The following is a 14,119-nucleotide window of genomic DNA, read 5'->3' as shown; positions in this document are numbered from 1 at the left end:
AGCAATTTCCTCCTTTAAATCCTCGACCTCCGATTCCAGCTTCAAGATCTTGTCACATAAATCTCCTTTGCTTTTCTGCCTAAAACGAGAAGGAATAGATCGGTTGTTAGACAGTTTAGCCCTCTTAGGGGACTAGACTTCTTGAACTTCACGTGCATATCCCCAGGTTGAGGTAGAGGAACATCCTCCTCCTCCAAGCTTGAATCATTGATTCTCCTCAAATGAGCATCCTCATCATCATCCATAGTTCGACCACAAGGAGATAGGTCCCCATAGGTCTTTGGGTCAGCAACGAGATGTGAGACATAGCTCTCTCCGTCGGAGTCTTGAGATGACATCTTGCTCTAAATCCCCTGCAAAAACAGCTCGAAACAAAAACAGAGGATATTTGCGTGGTACGGTGGTCAAAACCTTCAGGGGATTATATAATGAATTTTTACCTACCGAAAGAAGTATCGTGCAAGAAAACGGAGTCCGGAGGGCACACGAGGTGCCCACGAGGCAAGGGGCGTGCCCTCCACCCTCGTGGATGCCTCGTGTCCCTTTTGGACTACTTCTTATTTTCCTATTTTCTTAAATATTCCAAAACGGAGAAAAATTGCTATTAGAACTGTTTTGAAGTCGGTTTACTTACCGTACCACATACCTATTCCTTTTTGGAGTCTGAAACGTTCTGGAAAGTGTCCCTTATATATTCCTCCGGGGTTACGGTTTCAATAACATTAGTTTCAACATTTATTGGATTACCCAAGATGTAATGTTTGATTCTTTGACCGTTCACCACCTTCGGATTTGTGCCTTCAAAATTGTTGATTTTTATGGCACCAGAACGATAGACCTCCTCAATAACGTAAGGCCCTTCCCATTTAGAGAGGAGTTTTCCTGCAAAAAATCTTAAACGAGAGTTGAATAGCAACACATAATCACCTACGTTAAACTCACGCTTTTGTATCCTTTTGTCATGCCATCGTTTAACCTTTTCTTTAAACAGTTTGGCATTCTCATAGGCCTGGGTTCTCCATTCATCAAGCGAGCTAATGTCAAATAGCCTCTTCTCACCGGCAAGTTTGAAATCATAATTGAGCTCTTTAATGGCCCAATATGCCTTATGTTCTAGTTCGAGAGGTAAGTGACATGCTTTTCCATATACCATTTTAAACGGAGACATACCCATAGGATTTTTATATGCAGTTCTATAGGCCCATAATGCATCATCGAGTTTCTTGGACCAATTCTTCCTAGATCTATTAACAGTCTTTTGCAAAATTAATTTGAGCTCTCTATTACTAAGTTCTACTTGACCACTAGACTGCAGGTGATATGGAGATGCAACTCTATGATTAACATCATACTTAGCAAGCACCTTACGAAAAGCACCATGAGTAAAATGTGAACCACCATCAGTCATTAAATATCTAGGGACTCCAAACCTCGGAAAAATAACTTCCTTAAGCATCTTAATAGAGGTGTTATGATCAGCACTACTAGTTTGAATAGCTTCTACCCACTTAGTAACGTAATCAACAGCAACTAAAATATGTGTATAGCCATTGGAGGAAGGAAACGGTCCCATATAATCAAAGCCCCAAACATCGAATGGTTCAATAACAAGTGAATAATTCATAGGCATTTCTTGACATCTACTAATATTACCGATTCTTTGACATTCATCACAAGACAAGACAAACTTACGGGCATCTTTGAAGAGAGTAGGCCAATAAAAACCGGATTGCAATACCTTATGTGCAGTTCTATCTCCAGCATGGTGTCCTCCATAAGCCTCGGAGTGACACTTGCTTAGGATCTGTTCCTGTTCATGCTCAGGTACACAACGTCTAATAACACCATCTACTCCTTCTTTATAAAGGTGTGGGTCATCCCAGAAGTAATGTCTTAAATCATAGAAAAACTTTTTCTTTTGCTGGTATGTGAAACTAGGTGGTATAAATTTAGCAACAATGTAATTAGCATAATTAGCATACCATGGAGCAGTATGAGAAGCATTTATGACAGCTAATTGTTCATCAGGAAAACTATCATCTATAGGTAGTGGGTCATCAAGAACATTCTCTAACCTAGACAAGTTGTCTGCAACGGGGTTCTCAGCTCCCTTTCTATCAATAATATGCAAATCAAATTCTTGTAGTAGGAGAACCCATCTAATAAGTGTAGGTTTAGCATATTTCTTTTCCATAAGATATTTAATAGCAGCATGATCAGTGTGAACAGTTACTTTAGAATCAACAATATATGGTCTAAACTTATCACAAGCAAATACAACTGCTAAAAATTCTTTTTCAGTAGTAGCATAATTTCTTTAAGCATTGTCTAGAGTTTACTAGCATATTGGATAACATTTAATTTCTTATCAACTCTTTGTCCTAAAACAGCACCTACAGCATAATCACTAGCATCACACATAATTTCAAAGGGTAAATTCCAATCGGGTGGCTGAACATGGGTGCAGAAATCAAAGCTTTCTTAAGTATTTCAAATGCTTCTACACAATCATCATCAAATACAAAAGGAACATCTTTTTGTAAGAGATTAGTCAGAGGCCTAGAAATTTTAGAGAAGTCCTTAATGAACCTCCTATAAAAACCGGCATGACCAAGGAAACTTCTTATACCTTTATTGTCCCTAGGACACAACATCTTTTCAATAGCAACCACTTTAGCTTTATCAACTTCAATACCTCTTTCAGAAATTTTATGCCCCAAGACAATACCTTCATTAACCATAAAGTGGCACTTTTCCCAATTCAAGACAAGATTAGTTTCTTCACATCTCTGCAAAACTCGATCAAGGTTGCTTAAGCAATCATCAAAAGAAGTTCCGTAAATGTAGAAATCATCCATGAAAACCTCAACAATCTTTTCACAAAAGTCAGAGAATATAGCAGTCATACATCTTTGAAAGGCAGCAGGTGCATTACATAAACCAAAAGGCATACGTCTAGAAGCAAAGGTACCAAAAGGGCAAGTAAAAATGGTCTTTTCTTGATCCTATTTTGACACAGGTATTTGAGAGAAACCAGAATAACCATCTAGAAAGCAAAAATGTGTATGTTTGGATAATCTTTCTAGCATTTGATCAATAAAAGGTAAGGGTAATGGTCCTTTTTAGTAGCTTTATTTAGTTTGCGAAAATCAATTATCATTCTATAACCTGTAACAATTCTTTGTGGGATCAATTCATCTTTATCATTAGGAACAACAGTAATACCTCTCTTCTTAGGGACACAATGGACAGGACTTACCCACTGACTATCGGCAACGGGATAAATTATACCTGCCTCCAGAAGCTTTAATATTTCTTTTCTTACCATTTCTTTCATCTTAGGATTTAACCGTCGTTGGTGATCAACAACCGGTTTAGCGTCTTTCTCCAATTTTATTTTGTGCTGGCATAGAGTGGGACTAATGCCCTTAAGATCATCAAGAGTATATCCAATAGCAGCACAGTGCTTCTTCAGAGTTTTCAATAATTTCTTTTCTTCATGCTCTGAAAGGTTAGCACTAATAATAACAGGATATATCTTTTTCTCATCAAGATAAGCATATTTAAGAGTATCAGGTAATGGTTTAAGCTCAAACACGAGATCACCCTTGGGTGGAGGAGGATCCCCTAGGATTTCAACAGGCAAGTTTTGTTTCAAAATAGGTCCTTGTTTAAAGAATACTTCATCTATTTCCCTTCTTTCATTCATAAACATATCATTTTCATGGTCGAGCAAATATTGTTCTAAAGGATCATTAGGAGGCACGGCAATAGAGGCAAGACCAATAATTTCGTCTTTACTAGGTAATTCTTTATCATGGGGTTGTCTACGAAATTTAGCAAAATTAAACTCATGAGACATATCCCCCAAACCAATAGTAACAACATCCTTTTTGCAGTCTATCCTAGCATTAACAGTATTCAAGAAGGGTCTACCAAATATAATGGGACAAAAGTTATCTTGTGGAGAACCAAGAACAAGAAAATCAGCAGGATATTTAACTTTCCCACAAAGACTTCAACATCTCTAACAATCCCAACAGGTGAAATAGTGTCTCTATTGGCAAGCTTAATTGTAACATCAATTTCCTCTATCTCTGCAAGTGCAATATCATGCATAATTTATTTGTATAAGGAATGAGGTATTGCACTTGCACTAGCACCCATATCACATAAGCCATGATAGCAATAATCTCCTATTTTAACAGAAATAACATGCATGCCTACAACAGGTCTATGTTTATTCTTAGTATCTGGTCTAGCAATTCTAGCAGCTTCAGCACAGAAGTAAATAACATGCCCATCAATATTATCAACCAAGAGATCTTTAACCATAGCAACACTAGGTTCAACTTTAATTTGCTCAGGGGGTGTAGGTGTTCTAGTATTACTCTTACGAACCATAGTTGAAGCTTTAGTATGATCCTTTATTCTAACAGGGAAAGGTTGTTTCTCAATATAAGCGGTAGGAACAATAGGATCAACATTATAAGTGATAGTCTTTTCTTCAACTTTAATAGGTGCAACTACTTTTACTTCAATGGGAGAATTATATTTAAACCACTTCTCCTTAGGGAGATCAACATGAGTAGCAAAGGATTCACAGAAAGAAGCTACTATCTCAGAGTCAAGTCCATATTTACTGCTAAATTCACAGAAAACATCGGTATCCATAAAAGATTTAACACAATCAAACTTAGGTGTTATACCTGACTCCTTACCTTCGTCGAGATCCCAATCTTCAGAGTTGCGTTTAATTCTTTCCAATAAATCCCATTTGAATTCAATAGTCTTCATCATAAAAGAGCCAGTACAAGTAGTATCGAGCATGGAGCGATTGTTGAGAGAAAGCCGAGCATAAATTTTTTTGAATAATAATTTCTCTTGAGAGCTCATGATTGGGGCATGAATATAACATTGACTTAAGCCTCACCCAAGCTTGAGCGATGCTTTCTCCTTCGCGAGGCCAAAAATTATATATATAATTGCGATCACGATGAACAAGATGCATAGGATAAAACTTCTGATGAAATTCCAATTTCAATCGGTTGTATAGTTCCATGATCCCATATCATCACATAGCCTAAACCATGTCAATGCCTTTCCCTTCAAAGATAAAGGGAAGACCTTCTTCTTGATAACATCCTCGGGCATACCTGCAGGCTTAAATAATCCACAAACTTCATCTACATATATTAGGTGCAAATCGGGATGTAATGTTCCATCACCTGTAAAAGGATTAGCTAGCAGTTTCTCTATCATACCTGAAGGAATTTCAAAGTAAACATTTTCAGTAGGTTCAGTAGGTTGAGGAGCAACTCTTTGCTCTACTAGTCGGAGTGAAGATACCCCGAACAAGCCCCTCAAAGGATTATGTTCCATAGTAACAAGTGACAGTAAATTTCCGCACACTATATAAATTTTCCTTACCAAATTCCACCTACCAAAGGCGCTTCACTTCCCGGTAACGGCGCCAAAAAAGAGTCTTGATGACCCACAAGTATAGGGGATCTATCATAGTCCTTTCGATAAGTAAGAGTGTCGAACCCAACGAGGAGCAGAAGGAAATGACAAGCGGTTTTCAGTAAGGTATTCTCTGCAAGCACTGAAATTATCGGTAACAGATAGTTTTGTGATAAGGTAATTTGTAACGGGTAACAAGTAATAAAAGTAAATAAGGTGCAGCAAGATGGCCCAATCCTTTTTGTAGCAAAGGACAAGCCTGGACAAACTCTTATATAAAGGAAAACGCTCCTGAGGACACATGCGAATTATCGTCAAGCTAGTTTTCATCACGCTCATATGATTCGCGTTCGTTACTTTGATAATTTGGTATGTGGGTGGACCGGTGCTTGGGTGCTGCCCTTCCTTGGACAAGCATCCCACTTATGATTAACCCCTATTGCAAGCATCCGCAACTACAAAAGAAGTATTAAGGTAAACCTAACCATAGCATGAAACATATGGATCCAAATCAGCCGCTGACGAAGCAACTCATAAACTAGGGTTTAAGCTTCTGTCACTCTAGCAACCCATCATCTACTTATTACTTCCCAATGCCTTCCTCTAGACCCAAACAATGGTGAAGTGTCATGTAGTCGACGTTCACATAACACCAGTAAAGGAAAGACAACATACATCTCATCAAAATATCGAACGAATACCAAATTCACATGACTACTTATAGCAAGACTTCTCCCATGTCCTCAGGAACAAACGTAACTACTCACAAATCATATTCATGTTCATAATCAGAGGGGTATTAATATGCATAAAGGATCTGAACATATGATCTTCCACCAAATAAACCAACTAGCATCAACTACAAGGAGTAATCAACACTACTAGCAACCCACATGTACCAATCTGAGGCTTTGGGACAAAGATTGGATACAAGAGATGAACTAGGGTTTTAGAGGAGATGGTGCTGGTGAAGATGTTGATGGAGATTGACCCCCTCCCGATGAGAGGATCGATGGAGATGACGATGGTGATGGTTTCCCCCTCCCGGAGGGATGTTTCCCCGGCAGAACAGCTCCGCCGGAGCCCTATATTGGTTCCGCCAAGGATCCGCCTCGTGGCGGCGGTGTTTCGTCCCGAAAGCTTGCTTGTGATTTTTTCTCGGACGAAAGACTTCATGTAGCAAAAGATGGGCACCGGAGGCCTGCCAGGGGGCCCACGAGGCAGGGGCCGCGCCCAGGGGGGTAGGGCGCGCTCCCCACCCTCGTGGATGGTGGGTGGCCCCCCTCTAGTTGATTCTTTCGCCAGTATTTTTTATTAATTCCAAAAACTGCCTCCGTGAGTTTCAGGACTTTTGGAGTTGTGCAGAATAGGTCTCTAATATTTGCTCCTTTTCCAGCCCAGAATGCCAGCTGCCGATATTCTCCCTCTTCATGTAAACCTTGTAAAATAAGAGGGAATAGGCATACGTATTGTGACATAATGTGTAATAACAGCCCATAATGTAATAAATATCGATATAAAAGCATGATGCAAAATGGATGTATCAGCCACCGCCCCGGCCATACGCCGCCGCCGCTCCACCGCTCTCACCGCTCTCCGATGGCGCCGAAGAAGACGCCGAAGGGCAAGTCAGGCTTCTTCGGTGTGAGGCAGTAGCCCTCTGGTAACTTCGGAGTGGAGTTCTCCGATGCCGGGAGGCGTTGGTGGATCGGCACGTACCCCTCCGCCCATGAGGCCGCGTGTGCCTACGACGTGGCGGTGTGGCGTGCCGAGATGCCTCGGGAGCACCTCAACTTTCAGAGATCGAGAGTCGGGCGGAAGCGGAGATGCTTGTGCCGCAGGGCATCAAGATAAAGGAGATCCCGATGAAGAAGACGACGATGAAGAAGCCGTCGGTTGTCGTCAGTGCCGTCAAGACCGACGAGGAGGCGATGGCGAGGTTTGCTCGGGAGCATCCAGAGTATGTCCAGGCCGAGCTGGAGTACTACTGGAAGCGTGAGGCGGAGCAAAAGAAGAAGGGGGCAAAGAAGGAGGACGAGGCCGGTCCCTCGACGGTGATCCCCATCGAGTCCTCTTCCGAGGAGGATTGGGCAGACTTCTCGGAGGAGGAGGAGGGGTGCGACGACCCGGAGAAGGAGGAGTTCTGGGCGCAGTTCTGCAGCTCCGACGACGAGGAGTAGTTTATCTAGTAGTTTGAATAAGTAGTAGTTGAAGTTCATGTATCAAACTATGTTGAATTTGATGTTTGAACTATGTTGAATGGACTAGTAGTTGTTCGTTTTAAGAAATTTACATCTTCATTTTGGACCATCTATTGGAGTTGCTCTTTTGGACCATCAATTTGAACCATCTATTGGAGATGCTCTTAGTGTTTCAACTTGTCATGGGATGGAGGGAGTACTCTTTAACATGATCTCAACATCATGACAATTAAAGCTTCACCTTATACCGCAAGTTCATTTCTACCTTCATCGGGGGGTAGGAACATTATCAATGGAGTATCTATGCATGAAATTTTGCATGAAAAAAAATCAAGTTTGGAATACTTCTTTTTTGCGAGAAATCAAGGTTTGAATACATTCAAGAAAAGTTTGGAATTATAATATTTCTCACTGCTCTCTGAATTATTTGGGATAGTTCCATACCATGGTCGTTATCCACATCTGTATAACTTAAGTCTTGTGCATACGTATATTGCCAATCAATGTTTTTACAACTCTTGCTTGCCTAAAATCGCCTGATATACTAAACTTAAAATCGCTATCAGACGAATATGTAATTCAAGAAGAAATTCTTTTGGCGAATGAATACATGTATACATTTTGCAATAATAAATTGTTAAAAATATATTTTTTCTTCTAATACGAACACCGCATTGGGTATATGAATAGCTAAAGTTAAAAGTTAGGTTTCTAAATGAACTCCATTTGAAAGCCTTGATAACTAAGTCCAGAATAAACTATATCTTTTTATATTCTTATTAGTTGTACAAAGAATATGACTCTTTATATTTATGAAATATTATATAAGAACTAAACTCGGTATTCTATTTCATATCTTAAGTGAAATAATTAAGTAGCTGATATTAAAATATAATATGGTGATGAAATAATTCATATTATATACACAAAATTCGAAACGAGAAATACATGGAAATTATCAATATTTGTTTTCGTATATAATATATGAAATCCATCTATAACCATAATCTTGAAAACTATTATGCAATTTTTTGGATTTCCTTTCTTTGACAAAGAATATTAGCGAGAGAAGCAAAACTGCGACGTCCTCAAAGGTACCGTCATGCATTTGGCTGGTTCTACCCATGATAAATCGTATACGCCAAACTTGATGTGTGTCAACGTAAAAACATTTTGATAGGACAACAAAGAGCGCACATGATTAGAATGGATGCGAGCATAAGTATCCATGAATTGTTGTCATAGCTGATATTCAAACGACTAGGTGAGGCCGAGAAGAAGTAAGCAATATATGCATGTACAAATAACGCACAGAGCGTGAGTAAGAAAAAAAAATATATGTCATGTGTGCAAGTGAGTATCATATGACAAAATGAATACCATGTTGTTACAATACCAAAAAACATATACTCCCTCCGTTCTTAAATATAAGTCTTTTTAGACATTTCAAATAAACTACAACATATGGATGTATGTAGACATATTTTAGAGTGTAGATTCATTCATTTTGGTCCGTATGTAGTCACCTGTTGAAATCTCTAGAAAGACTTATATTTGGGAACGGAAGGAGTAGAAGATAAAAATAATGTTGACTATGATCCGTATCAAATGATTTACGTACTCGATTTTTAGACCACAGAAGCACTTGGTCGGGAAAAGTGTGTGTAATCCGTGAGCGAGCCTTTCCCCGGGCGTGGCTTTCAGAGCGGACCCGTGTGCCCCACCCACAGGATACGTCCCGAGATGCCGCCGGACGGCGACCTGTGACGCCGTGCGCCCACAGACCCACCGCCGGCGCTGTGGCATCCAGTTGTCCACCGTTGGCAGCGACACGGCCGGCCACCGCCGGATCTGCCGTGCGTTGCGTTCACGGCGGCCGCGCGCCCTCCGACGAGGCCGAGAGCGCCGCGCGTGCTGCCAAAGGTGCCGTTGAGGCGTGCGTGCGCAGGCCAAAGACAAAGAGGAGGACGACGGCGAGCGCGCGCGCGCGCGCATCTCCATGCGCGCAACGTGCGAACCACCCAGAATATTGTACTGGCGCAGTGGGTGGCATCGCGGCCGTCGATGGGATCGGACGGCCGGGCGAGGCGTATAAATACATCCAGGTCACCCCTGCCCCAAACCCCTCACCAACCACCCCCGGCCGCAGCAGCAGCAGAGAGCCAGCCGCCCTTCGCTCCCCCCAGAGGCCAGAGACGGACACGATGGCGGCGCCCACCTCCTCCGCGGCATCCACCCTCGCCCCCTTCTCCCACCCCAAAACCCTAGCCGCCGCCGCCGCCGCCGCATCCTCCTCCGTCGCCTTCTCCCCGGCCGCATCCCACCCCGCATGCGCCCTAACCCGCCGCCGCGCGGTCGCCGCCATGGTCGCGGCCCCGGCCAAGGTCGGCGCCGCCATGCCGTCGCTCGACTTCGACACCGCCGTCTTCAACAAGGAGAAGGTCTCCCTCGCCGGCCACGAGGAGGTACGCACGCGCCCCCGCTCCATCACTCTCGTTATCCCCCCTCCCATCTCCGGGCTTGCTCTTTGCTCTCGATTTTTACGATTTGTTCCGTGTGCGGCTGCAGTACATCGTGAGGGGCGGGCGGAACCTCTTCCCGCTGCTCCCGGAGGCGTTCAAGGGCGTCAAGCAGATCGGCGTCATCGGATGGGGCTCCCAGGTCCACTCCCAGCTTCCCCTTTCCTCCCCTCCCTGCACAGTTTCTTTCCTCACTCGAGAGATTTACATGTCTGTCTACTCGAGACACTGCTTGGATATGCACATCGGTCAAACGGAGTGGCCGATTTCACACAGATTTGCTCTGTTCTGTTCTGCCACTTGGTAGGTTCAGAGTTTGCAGGTCTGTCTGCTTGCTCTAACAGAGATTTGTCATGGTGCTTTTGCAGGGTCCGGCGCAGGCCCAGAACCTGAGGGATTCCCTGGTGGAAGCCAAGTCTGACATCGTCGTCAAGGTTAGCTATTCTCATGTAGTAGCATCCAGCCTTACACATGGGATTGAGTTTTCACTGTGTGTTTAAGTGAAAAGCTCTCAAGCTTTGGCTTTGCAGCCGTGAGTGGAAAATCCACAGCTAAACCTTATTGTTTTCTTTAGCTTTATAACTTGCACTGGGCATTGTTTATCACACGTTCTTGCTTAAAGTGAGAATTTGATGCTATACAAATTGGAATATGCAAATTCTGTGTCAGCTTATATCTTTGTTATGTACTTTGGCAGTATAAACGCCACTTGTTCAATAAGCTGTCTTTTCGCTTTCAGATTGGCCTCAGGAAAGGTTCCAAGTCTTTTGAGGAAGCACGTGGTGCTGGATTCACCGAGGAGAACGGAACCTTGGGAGACATATGGGAGACGGTCTCTGGCAGTGATCTTGTGCTGCTGTTGATTTCAGATTCTGCCCAGGTGTGCTTTTCATTTATGCTCACTAGCTTTCTGCATGATTTTAAGCTTTCCTTTGTTAATTGTTTGTTTGGATCAGGCTCAGCTTCAGGATGATGTTTCTTTGCATCCTGTTGGTTTAATTAATTATATTTAACCTGCATGTTCGATCTGGAGCATACTAGTATCTATCATTCACTGCATGATACATTTGTCTGAGTCCCACCATCAGTTTATTATATCCTTGTAGTTAAAGTTCTCATTTACTTTCTGCAGGCAGACAACTATGAGAAGATCTTCTCTCACATGAAACCAAACAGCATTCTTGGTTTATCTCATGGGTTTCTCCTTGGTCATCTGCAATCACATGGCCTTGATTTCCCCAAAAACATCAGCGTCGTTGCTGTGTGTCCCAAGGGGATGGGCCCGTCGGTTCGGAGACTGTATGTTCAGGGCAAGGAAGTAAATGGTGCTGGCATCAACGCTAGCTTTGCTGTCCACCAGGTATGGTACTCAACTATCGATTTGGTCTGAAGACATGCAGCTATGCACTGAGCAACTGTGTGTGTGTGCTCCTTTTGATGTATAGGATGTTGATGGAAGGGCCACTGATGTTGCTCTTGGATGGTCGGTTGCACTAGGATCCCCATTCACCTTTGCTACTACTCTAGAACAGGAGTACAAGAGTGATATCTTTGGGGAGCGAGGTGAATCTCTTTTTCTTCTTTGTGACTCTATGTTGCCTGTTATGATTGCGTTGTTGCTAACCAGTTTTTGTCCAGGAATTTTGCTGGGCGCTGTCCATGGCATTGTGGAGGCTCTCTTTAGGAGATACACAGAGCAAGGAATGGACGAGGAGCTGGCATACAAAAGCACCGTGGAGGGCATCACTGGAATTATCTCTAAGACCATCTCAAAGAAGGTATGCCTTGATTAATCTTTTGGTAACCACCTTTAATCTTTACTTATCAGTCCAATTCCCCCCCTTTTTACCAGGGGATGCTTGAGGTGTACAACTCTTTGAGTGAGGAAGGCAAAAAGGAGTTCAACAAGGCATACAGTGCATCATTCTACCCTTGCATGGACATACTCTACGAATGCTACGAAGATGTTGCCTCTGGAAGTGAAATCCGGAGTGTTGTGTTGGCTGGTCGGAGGTTTTATGTAAGTTGTTCTGCTATTAAAACTGCAACTTACCATCCTGATTCTTTCCATGATTAAGTTTTTGGTGTGGACACCAAATAAGACAAGATTATTCACCATCTCATTTTCTTTATGCTTGCACAGGACAAGGAAGGCCTTCCTGCTTTCCCTATGGGCAAAATCGACCAAACTCGCATGTGGAAGGTCGGCGAAAAGGTGCGCTCGACCCGGCCAGATGGTGACCTTGGCCCGCTCCACCCCTTCACGGCTGGAGTTTATGTTGCACTTATGATGGCCCAGGTCAGGCTCCTCCTCTCCACTCGTTACATATTATACCAGTGCACTAGAATACGATGGCTTGACATCTTATTCGAGTCGATTGCGATGTGTAAGCTGTAGATTACACTTCCTGAATGATTGATTACTCTACATGAACCGAAAGCAATTACTGATCTGGCCTGTTTCCCTTTCTAAACTGCAGATCGAGGTGCTGAGGAAGAAGGGGCACTCCTACTCTGAGATCATCAACGAGAGCGTGATCGAGTCGGTGGACTCGCTGAACCCCTTCATGCACGCGCGCGGGGTGGCCTTCATGGTGGACAACTGCTCGACGACGGCGCGTCTGGGGTCGAGGAAGTGGGCGCCCCGTTTCGACTACATCCTGACCCAGCAGGCGTTCGTGATGGTGGACAAGGACGAGCCCATCAACCAGGACCTCATCAGCAACTTCATGTCGGACCCCGTCCACGGCGCCATCGAGGTCTGCGCCGAGCTGAGGCCCACCGTCGACATCTCGGTGACGGCCGACGCCGACTTCGTGCGCCCTGAGCTCCGGCAGTCCTCCTAGGCTCGCCCCTTGCACCTAAGTTAAGTAAGCTGCGCCGGGCCGGTCGGGGCCCGGCAGGAGAGTTGGTTTTTGATGGATGGACATTCATGGACTGTAATGTATGTGTGCGACTAGCTGGTTTGAACTCGTGAGCTGCTGCTGGGTAGAGTGAGTCGTCTTCGTTTCCAGAATAATAAAGTTGGTTCGTCCGGTTAGATGTTGCTTGTTTGTGTAACTCGTCGCTAATCAGCGAGATGTGTTGCTGCTCGCCGAGGTGGCGGTGAGGAGCGTGGAGGAAGCACGAGCGGCTGCATGCGTTGCCGTTGCCTCCCCTCGTTGGATCCTATTCCTAGCTTCGCACAAAGCTTGGAGTCGCTCCCTGATCCAGATGAGGGGATCCTGAGCTTTACCGGCAGGGGATCTGGAAGGGCAACGGCGCATATGGTCGTTCCCGTGACATTCTGGTCGAAAGGGGAGGCAGTGCTGTTCCAGGGTGGAGTCCACGGCATGCTGCGGTGGAGGTCTCACCGGACCAAGTGTTAGTTCTAGTGTTCGTTTTTTGTCCGCCCGTGACCCATTTTAGCCTCAAAATTGGGCCGGTTTGTGTCGACGCGAATGCACGCGACGCCCCACCTTGTCCTCCCCTGACCCGACACATCCCCCCCCCCCCCCCCCCTTCCCCACAAAATCACCCACCTGCTCGCCATGGCCGACGCGCCAAACCTCGCCTCCACCGCTGACAAGCCCCGTGCTGTCCGCAAAAAGGCGACCAAGCCCAAGAAGGAGCAGATGCCGGTGCAGTGGACCGTACAGTCGGACAAAAGGGCTTGCCGGAGGAAGGTGAAGGCCGACAAGCTGGAAGCCGCCAACGCGGCCGCCCTCACTGCCGCCGCCCACCCAACAGGTGATAATCAGAACCTCGTCGCCAAGGCCACACAACGGCCTCTTTTACTGGTAGGGTTCAACCATGGCCACGACCAGCCAACCATTCTAGTCACTGTCGCCATGGTCGCGGCCAGCATGGGCTCATCGACAGTTCGTCCGCAATGGCAGAGTCGCCGCGCGCGTCCACCACGCCGCACACGCCCGACTTCCATCCCCAACCGTAAAA

General features: G+C 44.6%; 2 protein-coding genes across 2 annotated transcripts; both read left to right on the top strand.

The window, feature by feature from the left end:
• Positions 1-7,289: 7,289 nt before the first annotated feature.
• On the top strand, positions 7,290-7,643 carry LOC141039182 (uncharacterized). Its single transcript, XM_073506499.1, has one exon. The coding sequence runs from the start codon at positions 7,290-7,292 to the stop codon at positions 7,641-7,643; it is 354 nt and encodes a 117-aa protein (XP_073362600.1).
• Positions 7,644-9,329: 1,686 nt separating this feature from the next.
• LOC109759788 (ketol-acid reductoisomerase, chloroplastic) lies at positions 9,330-13,223 on the top strand. Its single transcript, XM_020318626.4, has 10 exons — positions 9,330-10,129; positions 10,233-10,325; positions 10,552-10,617; positions 10,923-11,063; positions 11,316-11,543; positions 11,629-11,746; positions 11,822-11,961; positions 12,036-12,203; positions 12,327-12,482; positions 12,664-13,223. The coding sequence occupies exons 1-10, from the start codon at positions 9,869-9,871 to the stop codon at positions 13,027-13,029; spliced, it is 1,737 nt and encodes a 578-aa protein (XP_020174215.1). The 5' UTR covers positions 9,330-9,868; the 3' UTR covers positions 13,030-13,223.
• Positions 13,224-14,119: the final 896 nt, after the last annotated feature.

Source organism: Aegilops tauschii, chromosome 1 (assembly GCF_002575655.3).
Source record: "Aegilops tauschii subsp. strangulata cultivar AL8/78 chromosome 1, Aet v6.0, whole genome shotgun sequence".
NCBI classification, from domain to species: domain Eukaryota; kingdom Viridiplantae; phylum Streptophyta; class Magnoliopsida; order Poales; family Poaceae; genus Aegilops; species Aegilops tauschii.
The sequence above is the reverse complement of the archived record's forward strand: the minus strand, read 5'-3'. Positions and strand labels throughout refer to the sequence as shown.